This window comes from Calonectris borealis, chromosome 20 (assembly GCF_964195595.1).
Source record: "Calonectris borealis chromosome 20, bCalBor7.hap1.2, whole genome shotgun sequence".
Lineage (NCBI taxonomy): Eukaryota > Metazoa > Chordata > Aves > Procellariiformes > Procellariidae > Calonectris > Calonectris borealis.
Genome location: NC_134331.1, coordinates 7243497 through 7262526, shown reverse-complemented (window position 1 = coordinate 7262526; position 19030 = coordinate 7243497). Strand labels below are relative to the sequence as shown.

The window sequence follows — 19030 nt, the reverse complement described above, 5'->3', positions numbered from 1 at the left end:
AACAATTAGCCAAACCCCAAAATATCTTTGGCATTAAAATTGGACAAAAGGAATATAAAGAAGCATTCTGTGCTGCTGACGCATTACCATTCACTACAAATCCCCATGATAAATACCAGAACTGCTTTGAATAATAGATACTTCTGGAAACCTTCCAGCTCGCAAAATGAACTGGACCAAGTCGCAGCTATTACTCCATGTCCAGAGGCTGGGGTAGCAATTGTTGTTCTCACCGCAACTTTGAGCAGACACCTGATTTTTATCCATTTATTTATCTTTGTTAAATCTATGGATAATTAAACTAACTAGGCTGCTCTAAGGGATAACAGAACCCCAAGGATGCATGCTCTATTAAATATAGTTTAGGGAGAAGGGAGCAGTTCTAACTCCTTGCCTGGAGTTGGAAAAGGGATGTGAAAACAGCCAAGACGTGGCCAAAACCTACTGGTGTGCCGCGGCATGGTCTGTGTTTGCGTAGAAGGGGAGGGAAGGACAGATGGCTGAAGGAGAGGGGTAGAAAGATCTAGGTTTTTTTGTTGTTATTCAAACTTTTCTTGTTATTTTCACAAGGTGGTTTTCGTTTTCTGAAGTGTTCAGGTTGTCACCAAGTACTTTCATTAAAACTGACACTACACTAGCTATTATCCATCGCTAATGAGACCCCTGGCTGCGTGCATATAGGAACAGAAAGCACTTCCTCCATTCCACTCAATTACCCTAACAAATCTCATTTTTACAGTCCAGAGTACCTCCAATTGCTAACAGTTTGGCTCCAAATGAATCCCCCCTCCCTGTTTCTAGGGTAAAATAAATAAAAGTGCCTCAGCCCCGGGGTCTGGGCGCTCCTGGGGCGCGAGTGGCAATTCCTGTGCTGTGCTTTTCTGAACATCTGCAGAAGAAAGCTTCAAAAAGCCCGTGCAGCCACGTTCCCATGTGTGTGCACATCCAAGCCCAGGAGGTAGCAGGGAAATAAGGGTAACAAAAGAGCAAGGATTCATTTTTATGTATCTGTAAATGCAAAGCACTGCACACACCATCTGTAGATTTGTCTTCTGGTGCTTCGATTTGGAAGGGCTGGGAAAGCCCCAGCATGGTGGGCAAGATGTTTGCCTGCCTTCTGCTGGTTGTCTGTGCACAAGATGCTAGCACTGCAATGTCAATTGGATTAAAGACCCTGACCTCCCCTTGGAGACCTATGGATGAGAAGGCGACAAGACCTAATCCAGAAGCTGTTGCAGCTGGGATGAGGCTTTCCCTCGGCATCCAATTTCTCATGTCTTTAGTTGACCTGTTGGCCAAGGCTTTTACAATCTGCCCTCCTAGCCTTAAACAACCTTGCAGACAGTCTAAAACATAAGTATGTGTGGCTGAGGATGCGCTGTGGTTTCAAGTAGGAATTAATTTGCGGGAGTCAGATGGCCTGTGTTCATGCAGAAGGTCAGGCTGGCCATGATGTTCCCTTCTGGCTTTATAATCTCCCATCTAATCTGTTCATGCTGAATGAGAGGCAGATGCTCGCCATTGCGTTCCTGGACCAAAACTCAGGTCCCAAATGATTTCTTTAGCTTTCTAGTGGTGCACAGACACAGGGCTTGGCCCAGCAAGCAGCAGGAATCTCTCCTGCTCTCTTTATAACCTCTGACAGGAGCATTCTATATCCTTAAAAAAACCCCAAATGACAAAAACCCAACAAAAATACCCAAAAAACCTTAGAAGATTCAGGCAAGCGTCTGATGGGTATCTGGAGGTACTGAGGCTGATTGGAGTGGGTTATCAGTCCTCTGGGTAAAGGTTTTATTTGCTATGTTTGTCCTCTCGGCCAACTGCGCCGGATGCAGTTACTGTGCGGAGGAAGAAGCAAGACCAAACCCTGCGAGGTTGCAGGGCCAGCACAGTCCTCGCCTTCCCCTGCCCAGCGGAGTCTTTTTTGGGAAGATCATTTTATTTCAGCTTTACTGATCACTTAGAGACACGTGTTCAGTGAAAAATTGCCCCTAGTCCTTCGCTTGGAAGTTTTTGGGGTTTATTGTTTTAACAGTTCTCTCTCTGTTTTCCTCCCGGTCTGCTGTACATTTTCCTCCTAGAGCAAAAAGGACCGCATGAAGGCGTGGGTGCAGGCACGTCTCCCCACCTGCTGCAAAGAGAGAGACTCCTGGTCCATCTACATCTTCGCCCCTCACTCAAGGTAAGGCAGCTCTGCTCGAGCAGTGGCGGCGTGCCGGGCACGGATGCCCTCGTTACGATGGCTTGCTCTGCCCATCTATCCCAGATGGGTCTCTATATGTCAGTACACAAAACTCCCAGTCCTTCCCCTGCTCCAGTACTACATTGGGGTCACACAGCAAACGGCTGCCGGCTGCAGAGAGACGCTCCAGAGCGGGCATGGCCCTGGCATAGGAGTGTCCAGTAGAGACCCATAGCCCAGGGCATGGCTACAGCTTTATCAAATTCATCCTTTGCTTCATTAGTGATGCCAGTGCTCTGCAAGTTTTTCACTCGATGGAGCATGGAGAGTTTGAAGCAAGGGAAAGGGTGCTGCATTAAGCAGATAAATCTGAATTTGCCCCCACTGCACACTTACAACATGGCAAAGGACACTCCTTGACCTCCTAAACCTGCCGGGACTTCTTTATCCTCTCCCTTCCTCCCTCTCCCAACAACCCCCACAAAACACCCTCTCCTCGCCTGCAGACCCCAAATTCTGCCCTTCCCAAAGCCCAGCTGCACCGGGGCCATCTGAGGTCTGTGCTCTCCTACATGTTCCTCTGGACATGCACCCATGCTCAACGAGGGTTCCCCGTGTTTGAGCTGGTGGGCCCTGAACAGCATTCGAGTTCATTCATACAAAGATTAGAGAGATTTTCAGAAACAGGCTTTGGGAAATGTAATATGGTATTATAAATCCTGGGTCAGTGTACAGCCATCTGTCACAATAAATAGCTTCTATCCCTTTGTTCCATGTGCGCTCGACTCTTACAGGCTTGCTGGGAGTATTTCTTCCTTTATTTAAGCTAAACCTGAGCACTACGGACCAGGTAGGAGGTTGGATCCAAACCTGGCTGCATGTCCAACCTGTGGAAGTAGCTGCTCTGTTTCAAGTTACCCAAAGCCCCCTGTGAACATTGCCAGGGCTTGAAATTTGTGGCCCAATTCTGTAGCTTGGATTCTTTTCTATTCATACCCCGATCTGCCTGCAGCACACGGCTCTGCCAGGGAGGGGGATTGGGAGATTGCAGCTCATCTGCTTTGCAAACGGAGCGCTCGATTCCTCTGCCATGCGTCGAGCTGCTGCATTTCTCCCCAACCAGTCGAGCATTAATAGCTAGTCTGTCTCTCTTTTTTTTTTTTTTTTTCCTTCTTTTTCGGCAGATTCCGTCTGATGTGCAATAAAATCATCACACACAAGATGTTTGATCATATCGTCTTGGTGATCATTTTCCTGAACTGCATTACCATTGCCATGGAACGACCCAAAATCGAGCCTCACAGTGCTGTGAGTTTCCGAGGTTAACGTTTTCCTGTGCTCCTCGTGGAGCCAACACCCGTGGCTTGGACCCCACTGCTGTGCTCTTGGTCTCACTTTCTTTCTCTTTTTTAAATGGGAAGCTGCCAACACACCCTGCGTATCCTTTGAATTAGGCACAACAACTCTCCCGGTCCCTACCCAGCGTCCTTTCAAAGTACAAGAGCAGAGCTCATGGCCTGCAATATCTCGAATATCCCATTTCTGCAAGTACGATCAAGGTTTTAACACATGACATAAGCATGACATCTGTCTCAGTTTCCTTCTCTGATAAACCTTCAAACACTTTTCCTCTCTCAACCCAATGTTCGTTTCTTCCATCTGTTCTTCACGGGCACGTATGTGTGGTGCGAAGAGAATGGGGGAAACTGTTCACTTCATACTCTTCTCTCCCCTTTGTGTATCAGCTTTGTTGTGACACAAGAAAAACTGAATTGATACATGCACGGTAATGCCATTTCCCCGAACCATTTTGTTTTAATAGACTATGTAATGATTTCTCAAACCAGACCCTCACAGCACCAATATCCATCAATCAGAGGGGCAGAATCATCCTATTGCTCTTTTATTTTAGCATAGGTTGTGGCTGAGAGATATGCTGGGCTCTTCCTGATGTATTGCAAAAGACTGCTCATATCGCAATCGTATAGAAGCCACCGAGGCGAAGGGTGGTGCTGGGCTCCGGAGCGGAGGATCGCGCCGGGGGACCCTTCCTGAAGCGGCGAAACCGCGGCGAAAACCGCGAAGGCAACAGCGCAGGGGAGCGAGAGGGTGCCCCAGCCCCCCTCCCCCGAGCCGGCGGAGCGAGCTCCTGACGGGCGGCAGCTCTGACTCAGCGTGGGCGGGGCCAGGAGGGACGGCGGCAGTTTAAAACCCAGGGCACCCGCCATTTCGTTTCATTCGAAGCCACCGAGGCGAAGGGCTCCGGAGCGGAGGATCGCGCCGGGGGACCCTTCCTGAAGCGGCGAAACCGCGGCGAAAACCGCGAAGGCAACAGCGCAGGGGAGCGAGAGGGTGCCCCAGCCCCCCTCCCCCGAGCCGGCGGAGCGAGCTCCTGACGGGCGGCAGCTCTGACTCAGCGTGGGCGGGGCCAGGAGGGACGGCGGCAGTTTAAAACCCAGGGCACCCGCCATTTCGTTTCATTCGAAGCCACCGAGGCGAAGGGCTCCGGAGCGGAGGATCGCGCCGGGGGACCCTTCCTGAAGCGGCGAAACCGCGGCGAAAACCGCGAAGGCAACAGCGCAGGGGAGCGAGAGGGTGCCCCAGCCCCCCTCCCCCGAGCCGGCGGAGCGAGCTCCTGACGGGCGGCAGCTCTGACTCAGCGTGGGCGGGGCCAGGAGGGACGGCGGCAGTTTAAAACCCAGGGCACCCGCCATTTCGTTTCATTCGAAGCCACCGAGGCGAAGGGCTCCGGAGCGGAGGATCGCGCCGGGGGACCCTTCCTGAAGCGGCGAAACCGCGGCGAAAACCGCGAAGGCAACAGCGCAGGGGAGCGAGAGGGTGCCCCAGCCCCCCTCCCCCGAGCCGGCGGAGCGAGCTCCTGACGGGCGGCAGCTCTGACTCAGCGTGGGCGGGGCCAGGAGGGACGGCGGCAGTTTAAAACCCAGGGCACCCGCCATTTCGTTTCATTCGAAGCCACCGAGGCGAAGGGCTCCGGAGCGGAGGATCGCGCCGGGGGACCCTTCCTGAAGCGGCGAAACCGCGGCGAAAACCGCGAAGGCAACAGCGCAGGGGAGCGAGAGGGTGCCCCAGCCCCCCTCCCCCGAGCCGGCGGAGCGAGCTCCTGACGGGCGGCAGCTCTGACTCAGCGTGGGCGGGGCCAGGAGGGACGGCGGCCGAACCCCCTCGGATACAAGAGTAGCCCCCAGGGAGCGCGAGCGACCCGGAGCGCGGCGAACAGGGCGGGCAAACAGGGCGTGGCGCGTCAGAAGGGCGTGGCGCGGCAGTTTGCGCGGCAGTTCGCGCCGGCAGGGCGTGCGAGCAGGGCGCAGCCCCCCTCCAGGCTCCAGAGGCCAGCTCAGCTCGTGGTCGTTGCCCTCCCAGAAGAGGACCTGGCCATGGTATCCACTCGGCCGAAAGCCATCGCCAGAAGAAACGTGGCGACCCAGACGGAGCCCCTACGCAAACACACATCTGTCCAGGCCTCCGGCTGCAGGGAGTGCCTGAGGCTGTCCCTGGTACAGGAGGGCAGCAGAGACGACGCCTGCGTGCGTTGCGACCAGGTGGATGATCTGCTCAGCCTGGTGGCAGAGCTGAAGGAGGAAGTGGAGAGGCTAAGGAGCATCAGGGAGTGCGAGAGAGAGATAGATTGGTGGAGCCGCACCCTGCCATCCCTGAGGCGAGGGCAGCACACGGAGGCTCCGCAAGAAGCGGAGGAACCCCTGCCCTCTTGCCACCAGGCAGAAGGAGGAGACCCAGGCGACGGAGGGGAATGGACACAGGTCCCTGCTCGGGGCGCCAGGCGAACCCCCGGCCGGCCTTCCTCGCCTCAACCTTCCCAGCTGCCCCTACACAACAGATATGGGGCTCTGGAACTTGAGGGCCAGACGAACGAGGACGAAGATGAAGGCCCATCCAGGGGGTTGCCCGAGGAGAGGCAGCCAGCCCCACAAATTACGACTGCCTCCGCTAAGAAAAAAAGGAGGGTAATTGTCATTGGTGATTCCCTTCTGAGGGGGACCGAGGGCCCAATTTGTCGGCCGGACCCATCCCACAGGGAAGTCTGCTGCCTCCCTGGGGCCCGGGTGAAGGACATTACTAGGAAACTCCCTAGTCTCGTGCAGGCCTCCGATTACTACCCGCTACTGGTTATACAGGCTGGCAGTGAGGAGGTTGCAGGGAGAAGTCCCGAAGGGATCAAAAGGGACTTCAGGGCGCTGGGGCGACTGGTAGGAGGATCGGGAGCACAGGTAGTTTTTTTCCTCGATCCCTTTAGTGGCGGGGCGGAACACCGAAAGGAACAGGAAAACTCATCGGATCAACACGTGGCTCAGGGGCTGGTGCCATCAACAGAATTTTGGCTTCTTTGACCACGGGGAGGTTTACATGGCACCGGGCCTGCTGGCGACGGACGGAGTTCAGCTGTCTCGCAGGGGGAAAAGGATTCTCGCGTGTGAGTTGGCCGGGCTCATCGAGAGGGCTTTAAACTAGATTCGAAGGGGGACGGGGATAAAACCAGGCTCTCTAGAGAAGAGCCTAGGGACCGCACGCCATTGTCGGGGGAGAAATCGGCAGCCCAGCTCAAGTGCATCTATACCAATGCACGCAGCATGGGCGGCAAACAGGAGGAGCTGGAAGCCATTGTGCAGCGGGGTAGCTATGACTTAGTCGCCATCACGGAAACGTGGTGGGATGAGTCGCACGATTGGAGTGCTGCAATGGACGGCTATAAGCTTTTCAGAAGGAACAGGCGAGGAAGGAGAGGCGGTGGAGTAGCCCTGTATGTTAGGGAATGCTTCGACTGTCTAGAGCTCAATGATAGTGATGACGAGGTCGAGTGCTTGTGGGTAAGGATGAGGGGGAAGGCCAACAAGGCAGATATCCTGCTGGGGGTCTGTTATAGACCACCTGGCCAGGAAGAGGAGGCAGACGAAATATTCTACCAGAGGCTGGCAGAAGTCTCCCAGTCGCTAGCCCTTGTTCTCGTGGGGGACTTCAACTTTCCGGATGTCTGCTGGAAATATCACACGGCAGAGAGGAAACAGTCGAGGAGGTTCCTGGAGTGTGTGGAGGATAACTTCCTGACGCAGCTGGTAAGCGAGCCCACCAGGGGAGATGCCTCGCTTGACCTGCTGTTCACGAACAGAGAAGGGCTGGTGGGAGATGTGGTGGTCGGAGGTCGGCTTGGGCTTAGCGACCATGAAATGGTAGAATTCTCGATACTTGGTGAAGTAAAGAGGGGGGCCAGCAAAACCGCTACCATGGACTTCCGGCGGGCGGACTTTGGCCTGCTCAGGACACTGGTCGAGAGGATCGCTTGGGAGACGGTCCTGAAGGGCAAAGGGGTCCAGGAAGGCTGGACGTTCTTCAAGAAGGAAGTCTTAAAGGCGCAGGAGCGGGCTGTCCCCATGTGCCGCAAGAAGAACGGGCGGGGAAGGCGACCGGCCTGGCTGAACGGGGAGCTCTGGCTGGGACTCAGGGAAAAAAGGAGAGTTTATCACTTGTGGAGGAAGGGTCAGGCAACTCAGGAAGAGTACAGGGATCGCGTTAGGTCGTGCAGAGAGGAAATTAGAAAGGCAAAAGCCCAGCTAGAACTCCACCTGGCCACTGTCGTGAGAGACAACAAAAAATGCTTTTATAAGTATGTTAATGACAAAAGGAGAGCCAAGGAGAATCTCCATCCTCTATTGGATGCGGGGGGGAACGTTGCCACCAAGGACGAGGAAAAGGCTGAGGTACTCAACGCCTTCTTTGCCTCAGTCTTTAGTAGTCAGAATGGTTATCCTCAGGGTACTCAGCCCCCTGAGCTGGAAGACAGGGTCGGCGAGCAGGATAAACCCCCCATAATTCAAGAGGATGAAGTTCATGACCTGCTATGCCACCTGGATGTTCACAAGTCTATGGGGCCGGATGGGATCCACCCGAGGGTTCTGAGGGAGCTGGCGGAGGAGCTTGCCGAGCCGCTCTCCATCATTTACCAGCAGTCCTGGTTAACTGGGGAAGTCCCGGACGACTGGAGGCTCGCCAATGTGACGCCCATCTACAAGAAGGGCCGGAAGGAGGATCCGGGGAACTACAGGCCGGTCAGCCTGACCTCGGTGCCGGGGAAGATCATGGAGCGGTTGGTTTTGAGGGTGCTCACGAGCCATGTGCGGGACAACCAGGGGATCAGGCCCAGCCAGCACGGGTTCATGGAAGGCAGGTCCTGCTTGACCAACCTGATCTCCTTCTATGACCAGGTGACCCGCCTAGTGGATGAGGGAAAGGCAGTGGATGTGGTCTACTTGGACTTCAGTAAGGCCTTTGACACTGTCTCCCACAGCATTCTCCTAGAGAAGCTGGCGGCTCACGGCCTAGACAGGTACACTCTTCGCTGGGTAAAAAACTGGCTGGACGGCCGAGCCCAGAGAGTTGTGGTGAACGGAGTTAAATCCAGTTGGCGGCCGGTCACGAGCGGTGTTCCCCAGGGCTCAGTTTTGGGGCCGGTCCTGTTCAATATCTTCATCAATGATCTGGACGAGGGGATCGAGTGCTCCCTCAGTAAGTTTGCAGACGACACCAAGTTGGGCGGGAGTGTTGATCTGCTGGAGGGTAGGAAGGCTCTGCAGAGGGACCTGGACAGGCTGGATCGATGGGCCGAGGCCAACTGTATGAGATTCAACAAGGCCAAGTGCCGGGTCCTGCACTTCGGCCACAACAACCCCAGGCAACGCTACAGGCTTGGGGAAGAGTGGCTGGAAAGCTGCCCAGAGGAAAAGGACCTGGGGGTACTGGTTGACAGCCGGCTGAACATGAGCCGGCAGTGTGCTCAGGTGGCCAAGAAGGCCAACGGCATCCTGGCCTGTATCAGAAATAGTGTGGCCAGCAGGAATAGGGAGGTGATCGTGCCCCTGTACTCGGCACTGGTGAGGCCGCACCTCGAATACTGTGTTCAGTTTTGGGCCCCTCACTACAAGAAGGACATGGAGGTGCTGGAGCGCGTCCAGAGGAGGGCAACGAAGCTGGTGAAGGGCCTGGAGCACAAGTCTTATGAGGAGCGGCTGAGGGAACTGGGGTTGTTTAGCCTGGAGAAGAGGAGGCTGAGGGGAGACCTCATCGCACTCTACAACTACCTGAAAGGAGGGTGTAGCGAGGTGGGTGTTGGTCTCTTCTCCCAAGTAACTAGCGATAGGACAAGAGGAAATGGCCTCAAGTTGCTCCAAGGGAGGTTTAGATTGAACATTAGGAAAAATTTTTTTACTGAAAGAGTGGTCAGGCCTTGGAACAGGCTGCCCAGGGAAGTGGTGGAGTCACCATCCCTGGAGGTATTTAAAAGACGTTTAGATGAGGCCCTTAGGGACATGGTGTAGTGGGCATGGTGGTGTTGGGTTGACGGTTGGACACGATGATCTTAGAGGTCTTTTCCAACCTGTATGATTCTATGATTCTATGATTCTATGATTCTATGAATCCTGTTTTATTGATGTAGGCGTGTCAGGCTGTTCATTTTTGTGGATCTTCAATGTAAGACCTTAAAACTGGAGTCTTGGCTGCTCTGTGACTATTTTAAGCTTTCCCTAGTAGTCCTCCTTACTGTAATAGTTTGCCCAGCGGTCCTTCCCCTAAATCCATTTTTTTTCTTTTGATTATCATGCAGTCGTGGTGCACCAACTCGCAGCTGCAAGAAGAGAGCAGGACTCCCTGCCGGCTGATCTAGCAGGAGGAAATCACCCTGCTGTTCCCCAAATGGGGCACCCTGAGAATGTCCCTTGAAATCCCAAATGCTTCTTTGGAGCCCCTTGCTGTTTCCTCTGAGAGTCACCATTCACCAAGGCTGGCTCCAAAAGGAACCGTAGTTACACAGAGATGAAGGGAATGGGGTGACATGCATGAGTTGGAGGAGTCCACAGCAAAGAGCTGCAGCATGAAAAACCAGTACTTCATATACGAGAGGAGGAGGAGGATGAGCTGTGGTGTCCCGGGCATTGGAAGAGTGCAGAGAGGAAAGGAGACAGGGACTGGTGTGAGGTTCATCAGCGTCAGATCATAACCAAGGGAACTAAATGAGTGACCCAGAGCTGGAGCTGAGCTGGACCTCGGTCTGGGAGCAGCAGGGAGGCGAAGGGGGATGCTGGGCGGTGGGGCAGGGAGCCAGGAGGAGTGCGTGGGCCCTGCCTGCGCCGATGGAGCTCTCATCTGGAAACTGAGAGAGTTAGTTTAGCTTGAGTTGTTTAAAATAATTGTACTTCGCTTTCCCGAGCTGTGGATTTTCTAGCTGCTTCAAGCGAGTTCTTTTTCCCTGTCCCAGTTTCAGCTGGCTTATCGGACCAGGGGATGCTGTTGCTAGCCAACACGCACTCCCCATTGCAGAGTGTGCGACACGGGCTGGGAAGATTATCCTTCAAAATAGCCACACGCTTGCCGGAGAGGAAAGTAATATCCTCAGTCTCTCCTCCATGCTATTGCTGTTTTATCTCCAGCTCCACAAGCAGGTCCCTACCTTCTTTCTCCTGCACACTGCCTACACCTCTACAGCAGTCTTTTGTGCGGCAGTCAGCTAACGGCCGGTGATGTTTCCTATCACAGCTCACGCAATCAGTGCAGGTCTAGGACCTAATTAATTATGGACCCAGTATGGAAACAAGCTACTCTGTGGTTCCTGAGTCACTTTCAGTAAATCATGATCTGGCAAGCGAGAGAGTTGCCAAGGTGTTTTGTCTTGTTTAAATTGCATCTCATTTTGAGTGAGAGATCTGCATCTCTTACAGGACTGCTCTGTAGGGAGCGGCAGAAATAAATCCAAAATTGTTATTAGCAGAACTGGGGCTGGTTCAATTGTATGCGCACATACATACATGCACACGCGTCATCTTTCCTCCAGCCTCTGCCTTCTGCTGTCCATTTCTCAGCGCAGGCAATCAGAGATTGTTCAGGGATTAGGGAAAAGTGTAATTTATTTAATGATCATCATTAAAAAGAAAGGTTTCTGCTAACTACAGATAGGGAACCGGTCCATGGTCTCATCTGTAATCACTAGCTGCTATTGCAGAACAGTGGCAGTGAGGACTGCATGGTCTGGTGGATAGTGCAGGGGACTGCGAGATGAGGCTATTGGGCTTCACGCCCACGTCTAGCCTGTGGCTTTGGGGAAGTGAATCAACCTTTTGGGGGCAGGTCTCAGCTGGTGTAAAGCCCCAGAGCTTCGCTGGCTTTGGTGGAGCTGTGACAACTCATGCCAGCTGCGCTTCCGTGTCCCATGGGTCCTGCTTGCCTTGCAGCACAGCCACTGTAATATTGACTTAATTTCCAGGAGAATTGGGAGCTCAGTGATATTTGCACTGTGCGGTGATGTCCGCAGGTGAGGGGCAGGTAGAGATTTGTCAAGCATGCTCCAAGGGGGGGAAGATCTCCCTGTTTCTGCTGGGCGGGGAGGGGTTGGGGGCAGATGGGGGGGATTTGGGGGCAAATGGGGGGATTTGGGGCAGGTGCCGGGGGCTGCCCCTGTCCATGGTGCTGACACAGACCCGGGCACTGGCAGTGCTGAACTGTGCGGAGTGTTATTGTCTAAATATTTGGATTTTCCCCGCTTTGTGACCAAACAGTCCGAGACTGGTTTCAGCACAGAAGCAGGAGAACAGTTAGCAACCACCCAAATATGCACAGGGAAATGTACAGCTGTGGAGAGCAGGCTATAAAACATTGTCTCTCATTTTCTTTTTTATAGGAACGGATTTTCCTAACGCTCTCCAACTACATCTTTACAGTTATCTTCCTGACTGAGATGACAGTTAAGGTAAACGTAGCTGGAGGATAAGTGTGCCTGTATTATATTAGTGATATTTTTTTACAGTGGACTTGCAAAACCCCTAGGTCTACCAGCTACGAGCGAGGTGTATATTTTCCTCTTCTGAATCATATTCAAACACCCGCCACATGCCTTATTCTGAGCACGTTTGACATCAGAACAATTTCACTGAAGTTGCTCTTGATTTACACCATTATATGAGCAATGGGATGCTTCAATTCAGCAATCCTTCCCTATTCAGCAAAGCTCTTGAACACATGCTTAACTTCAACCATACATGTAAGTCCCATTGTCTTCAACAACCAATTGTCCCCAACAACCTGAGCAGTTATGTGCTTTCCTGAGGAGGGAGAGACTTAAGCACATTGAAACATTTTGCTGGATTTGAGGCAGGAGGCTCAGAAACCCATTGCTGTAAATTCTCTTGTGTAATTCATAATCATCTCGCAGAACAATTGCTCTTTCTTTTGAAAGTTTCTGTAGTTTCTTTATTTGCAAAGCTTGTAAATGATTGCTTTGGGTCAGCCACGCTGAACCTTTACTCCAGCAGTCTGTAGGAATAAAATACGATCAAACTTTTTATGTCAGAGCTAAACACATTAGGAACAGTTTTGTGCAGCTAGGTTTAGCTGCATTAAAAATATATCAGCTATAAGGGACAATCTGGGATGTTTCTGCAGAGGTATTTTTACAATTCTTGTAATATAACACTTTGCTGATTTGTCTAATTAGGCTTCTATACTGGGAAGCAAATGGACTCACAGACTTGTATCTGTAAATAATGCATTCTCAGCAGGTTGCTAACTGGAAGAAACATATTGGATGCGATAGTCATAATTTGTTGCAACTTGGTGTCCGGGCAGGTGGTGGCACTAGGCTTGTGTTTTGGGGAGAAAGCCTACTTGAAAAGCAGCTGGAACGTGCTAGATGGGGTGCTGGTTCTCATCTCCGTCATCGACATCCTGGTCTCGATGGTGTCAGACAGCGGCACGAAAATCCTGGGGATGCTACGGGTTTTGAGACTGCTGAGGACGCTGCGGCCCTTAAGGTAAGCAGAGGACGAGGAAGACCTAAAAAAGTGTAGGGGGTGTGTGCCAAACGGGGAGCCGAGCCTCTCCCGCAAGCAGCAGCATTCATGCAAGGGAAGGGGCAGGCGAGACAAGGGCACGGCGTCTGTCGCCAGCGTTGTGCCCAGCCTCCTGCTGCTCCGCAGACAATGAGCGTCCGCAGGTCCTGCAGAGCCACAAGGAGCTCCGGGCGCTCGCTGTGTTTCGGGACCAGCCCCAAGTGCAGTAGTAAACTGATCAATGCCTCTTTTGCTCATTAAAACACACATCCCCTGCTATTTGTGTTCTCATTTGCTCTGTGTAAAGTGCAGCTTAACAGCTTCTTCTCCCCCTTTCCTTCAGGCAGTCAATGGCTTTCGTAACAAAGAAGGAAATTAGTAGCAGGTGGCAGATCATTTCTAAGGAAGCGGAGACTAAACTGTTGCTTAACCTAGAATGCAAAGAAGCTTTTTTTCCCTCAGTTCCCCATTAATTTTAGAGACATTTATTTTGAAAATTGCCCAGACACGATGAAAGCAATTGTCCTGCTAACTTGGTCCCCTATCTCTGACAGCGGGCAGTATCCATGCCCCGGGGGCAGACACCCCTCTGACAAGAACCTGCCCAAGGAGCAGCCTCTTCCAAACAGGCATCTGTTTTGTCCTGTACCCCAAGGCATGAAGGTTTCTCTCCATGCTAAATGCAGTCCCTCTTTAATACCATTGTTGCTGCTCTTGTTACGCAGCAGCTAATAAACCTTCCTGCTCAAAGCATCTTTGTGTGCCTGTCATACCTTACTACTGCTTCCTTCATAAAAGGTTCACTTTGAGTCAGGATTTTCTCTTTCAGGACAGAAAAATAGGACCGTGCTTCTGACAGAAGATGATGTTTTACTACCCCTGTGTGAATAATAAGTCTAAATAACAATGGCTGTGCCTATACGTATATCTTTCAAATATTCTCAACAGCTATGAAAGTCATTCTCTTACATTGGGCTATGTGTATGTTGTGCCTGGTGAGTTTTAGGACGTGAGCTGCGTTAATCATTTTTATCCGGACAGATAGCGCCATTGGTGTGGTTCAGCTCCCTGACCATATGACTAGACTGTCTTCCTACGTGACTCCAATTCAGACTTTCTTCTCTTCATGTGTCTCCCGGCATCTCCATGTCAACTGTAATTTCTGGAGGCAGTTTCTGCCAGGCTGCTGGTTCAGTAGATCTGCTCTGCTCTTCCATTTTGGCTGATTTTTGATCCATGTTAAGAAAATCTACAGAATAATCTGGATAGCTCTGGGTAAAAGAAGGATCGATATCCCGCCTCTGAACTGTGGAATGCAAGTTTCTCTTTTGAGGTAGTGTGGTTAAATCAGATCTAGAGGAAGAGGCTTGAGTTGTGCTGAGCCCTGCTGTCACCTGTCTGACCTAGTAAAAGCCCTGTATGCTTCTTTGTAGATCTCTAGGTCTGCCTGGCCAGGACCTGGGTCTTCGTTTACTAGACCTTTTCTCTGCAGTCACCTATGTGCATAAGTAGTCTGCAGTTATGGGGAACAATCCACGGAGTAACTGCAGGCTGGAGGAAGACCTGCCATCTGGAGCACGTGCAGGATTAGGCTCTTCCATTGCTATTCTATTCCTGCTGGCATTTGATATGTTTTCTCAAGAGAGTGTGTGAATATTTTCAGCCAACATACTGCTTTCTACTACAAAGGAAATGTAAAAAGACAGCAACAAGCCCATTCCCTAAATATGTTCACAATCAGTTCTATTCCCCTGTAATTAGATTTGTAGGAAATGAAAAAGCAGCCATCAAACTGGGGGCTTTTCAGTAAGTCATAAATCTCCGCATGTGGAAACCCATCTGCCTCTGCGATGCACATCTGGGCTGCCCTGAGCACGCCTCTGCCCGCAGCTGCCCACTCTGCCTTTGCCGTGGGCTGCGCCGTGTGGCTCGGGGATCTGCCTGGGATGTTCAGCTGGATCAACACGGGATGGCAGCTGGGACAGGCGACCTGAGGTCTTTGCACACCATGGCTCCAGTCCCCGTGTCCGGGTGAAGTCCGCAGTGGAGACCGAGCCAGTTTTTCCTTTCCAGGAAAGCGCAGGGCAGAGACCAAAGTGAATGCTCCGTCCCCACCACGGAGGAGCTAACCCAGCTCCTTCTGTCCTCCCTTTCCGTGGGCATTTGGGGACAGGGCTGCAGGGAGGACACCCTCAGTGAGAAGCCAAGCCATGGCTGTGTGTGTCACACTCATCTCAAGGGCAGGGACAGCCCTCGTAGTCTCTGCGTTGGCTTTCCTGGTTGATGGTCTGAAGGTGTTCTTCTTTCAAAAAACCTCCCTCATTCTGTCTCTTATTTTCTCCTGTGAAAACACCCCCGTTGCTTTACGCAGCACACAAATCACGCATGCTTGTGCCTCTTGCACAGGCATTAAAAAAACTTGGCCTGTGTGCCAGTCATGGGCTTTTGATTGCATGATTGATTATCAGCCTCCAAATTAAATCCATGAGGATTTGAGCCCAGCTTTATGACCAGAATTCCAAAAATACATTCACAAAAGAGTGACATTTAAAGATGTTTCCATGACCCTCTGATGTTTTAGCCAGTAGAGGGATTGCTTATACAATAACATTCCTTCCTAATGCGTTCAACCTGCTCTTGTTGGGATCAAGTGTTGTAGCTTAAGATACAAGAGAAATCAAAATTGAAAATGTATTCAGAATTAATGTGGATGGACTTCAGGGCTGTTTTACTCTCTACAGAGCCTGGGCTTTGACTTCCAAAGCAGATGGATAAATTATTCACTTTTCATACCATTGCAGTATGAAATAGTCATTTCATAGACTCTCTTCTATCTATCATATTATCACCTTTGCTAATTTTTTTTTTAATCTGTGGAGGAAGGTCTTCATTAACGTTGATCTGCTACTTCATCTAAATGCTGCTGCTTCTTCTGAGAGCTCTGATCAGACTAGCAGGCTTAACGTTAGTAAATGTGATCCAGCTGGGGTGAGGCTGGCAGTGGGTTTGGAGTGTCTCACACCAGGGGTTTAACAGCATTGGGAATGCTGAGACCAGTAGAACCAGGAGGAACTCGAGGGATTAACATTTCTTCACACTGAAAAAAAAGAAAATGGTCTCATTTCAATTTCTTCATTTGTCATATGCCTAATGCAGACTGGAATTGTTTTGAATGCACCCTTGGCAGGTCTATGGCTCTGGCACACCCGGAGGGCTCCAAATCAGCTGCATCCTTCAGCAATAAATTGCAGGAGTGGTGGGTCAGATAATACGAGTTTACAAGCCTGATACCAGCAGGACCTTGGGCGATATTGATGAGGTGCGGGGATGCTGTATGTTGACATATTGGAGGTGACACTAATAATCTGGAAATGCTGAGAATTTCATTGGCACTTCTTAGAGAGTTATCAGACTCTCGGAAGAGCGGCAAGAGTCTTTGCACGGACTTGCCTTGACATTGGATCAGGCCCTTAGTCTGAGGCAGCTCCAAGATCTGAAGGTTTTCATTAGTAAGAATTATTTTTCAAAATCTTTTCAAAGTCTCCTCTCCCTGCAGAGCTGGAAATGGCATTGGCATGGAGCTAAACTGGTGGCAGCTTTTATCCTCATGCATTCTCATTTGAGGAATTCCCTGGTTGATCAAAACTCTGAAAGCAGCCAAATGCTGCAGTTTCTCAGCACTTTTTTTCTCAACACACATGACTTCGCGAAGTCAGGCGAGTAACCTCCTATTTTCTCTCTCTGCTGGATACCAAATAGTATCTCACAAGGGAAATCACTTTATTATTTCTAGAATAGGCTTTCTTAATAAGTGTTGGAGAAAATTATCAACGTTAGACTCTGGAGACTAAATTTCTTCCTTGTTCCCCAAAATTTAAGGATGCTCCAGCAGTTAGACCACAGGCCTTCTATTTAGAAGGCCTGACTTTGGTTCCATCTTGTGTGACAGTGGGCAGAATACCTAAGTCAGGATCCCTAAAGGCACCAGAGTACCTAATTTCCACTGACATAATTGGAAAGGAGGTGCCTGCATACTTCTGAGAACATGGCTTGCGGTCCTCCCATGCCTCAGTTTCCCTCCCATATGTAGTTTGGCAGTTGTAGTATTTCGCCCAGGATTGTGTGAGGGTAATATGTGAGGGATGGTGAGGTCTTTAGACCATCTGAGGATCCATAAGAGCAATTCAGCCTTAGACTGCCTGGCCCAATGCTTGCTTTGCGCACTTAGATGGAGTGGGAAGAGCCCTTGCCTTGTGGATACTGCCCATTAGGCTGGATTAATCAGCTCATGGAGTCGAGCACACTAACCTCCTCCAGCCTCCTCTGCTAGCTGGCCTCGGCTCAGCTCTCAGCCTCGGTGCAGGTACAGCATGGCAGCAGCAGCGCAGCTGCCCCAGCGAGGACCTCAGCCTGGGCTCATTCACGTGGGCAGTTTTGGCAGCCTGCACCGACCAGTCTCCACACTGCCATGGCTGCATGGGGTCCACACGGTCTCCTGGGGCATCTCAGCCTTGAGCAGCCTTTGCTCCATGAGCTTTCTCGCCCCCCAGCTCATTCCTTAAAATAACCCAGATCTGAGCATCAGGAAAGCCGAGGTATCTGAATTAGGGAGCCACAGCAGCAACCTGGAAGAGACACCCAGCGTGAGGAACAGCAGCATCTGCCTTTTGTGTTTCACTGGTAAAGGAGTGGATAAAAATAGCACCATCTGTTTCTTTTTTAAAACGATAATTGATGAGTTACCCTTGACATTTTAAGTAAATATTTAACCAGAAAAAAGGGAAATAATTTTTAGCTTTTCAGGATACTGTTTAAAGCCAACAGTTTTTGAAAGACCTGGTACCTGTGCACTGATCTCTGCAGTTTGCTAAACCTGTTGGCTCCGGGGCAGGAGAGGGTTGGTGCAGGCTTGGCTGGGGTCCCAGCTAAGGCCATGCATGTCGGGCATGTGGATGTGTTCACGGGGACCTCTGCTGGGAGCACCATAGCCTGGGATGGGGGAGAGAGGAGGAGAACTTGGATTCTCTCCAGGCAACAGAACTCCAAGCTGTGCTTCAGGTGGTGCAGCCAGACTTGGGGCGAAATGGGAGAGGCGGTGAGAGGACTCCCATGGCAAAAGAGAGAGAACCAGGCAGAAACAAGAAGGTGGGGAATTTTGTGGCACTTCTGAGTGCCAAGTGTTCAAGGGAGTCACCAGCCGGTACCCAGAAGCACACAGGCACTTCCCTCCCTCTGACTTACACAGCAGACAGCTATTTCTGCCTTGGGAAAGCACACTTTTTATGGCATCGGTGCAAATTGATTTACAGTGCTAGTGAAATGCTTAATTCCAGTTGGCATCAAGAGGAGGGAGGCATGCAACCTCTTCAGATGCCTTTCAAGGGTCTCCAGCTCTCCACCTTCAGGTCTGAATACCTCCTTCATCTTGCCCAGCACGGTGAGATGGCTTCTCCAAATCACACAAGCCTTGTTCTTTCCTTGTAGTGTTGTCCTTGAGAGTATAGTACAGTTTCTCCTTTTTTTTTTTTTAATCTGCTTCAGTCATGATGTCCACGTTATTCCTCCCCAACCTTCCCGTATGATCTAATCCTCTGTTATGAAATTCTGTGTGGTACCAGATGGAGAGGAGCTACAGAAATAAGGTTAGATGTCTGTCGTCTTGCTGGTGAAGTTTCACCTGGAGGACACCACTGGTTCAGTAGCTGAGGTTGTACACTGGGTATAAAGCAGAGACTGTGATGGTACTGATGGGTAGCTCAGGTCTCTGTACACAGCAGCACTATAAGGACACGTACAGATTTTTTTTTTACGATGAGGGTGGTGAAACACTGGAACAGGTTGCCCAGAGAGGTGGGAGATGCCCCATCTGTGGAAATATTCAAGGTCAGGCTGGACGAGGCTCTGAGCAACCTGATCTAGTTGAAGATGTCTCTGCTTATTGCTGGGGGGGTTGGACTAGATGACCTTTAAAGGTCCCTTCCGACCCAAACCATTTTAT

The 19030-nt window shown here is 51.1% G+C and overlaps 1 protein-coding gene across 1 annotated transcript in view; it reads left to right on the top strand.

Annotated features, from left to right (window-relative positions):
* The window catches only part of CACNA1G (calcium voltage-gated channel subunit alpha1 G), a 173969-nt gene that overhangs the window by 117321 nt on the left and 37618 nt on the right, over positions 1-19030 (top strand). Inside the window, exons 18-21 of the mRNA XM_075169670.1 lie at positions 2085-2185; positions 3370-3493; positions 11886-11954; positions 12830-13014. Coding sequence (XP_075025771.1) covers positions 2085-2185; positions 3370-3493; positions 11886-11954; positions 12830-13014 — 479 coding nt within the window. The remainder of the gene's footprint in view (positions 1-2084; positions 2186-3369; positions 3494-11885; positions 11955-12829; positions 13015-19030) is intronic.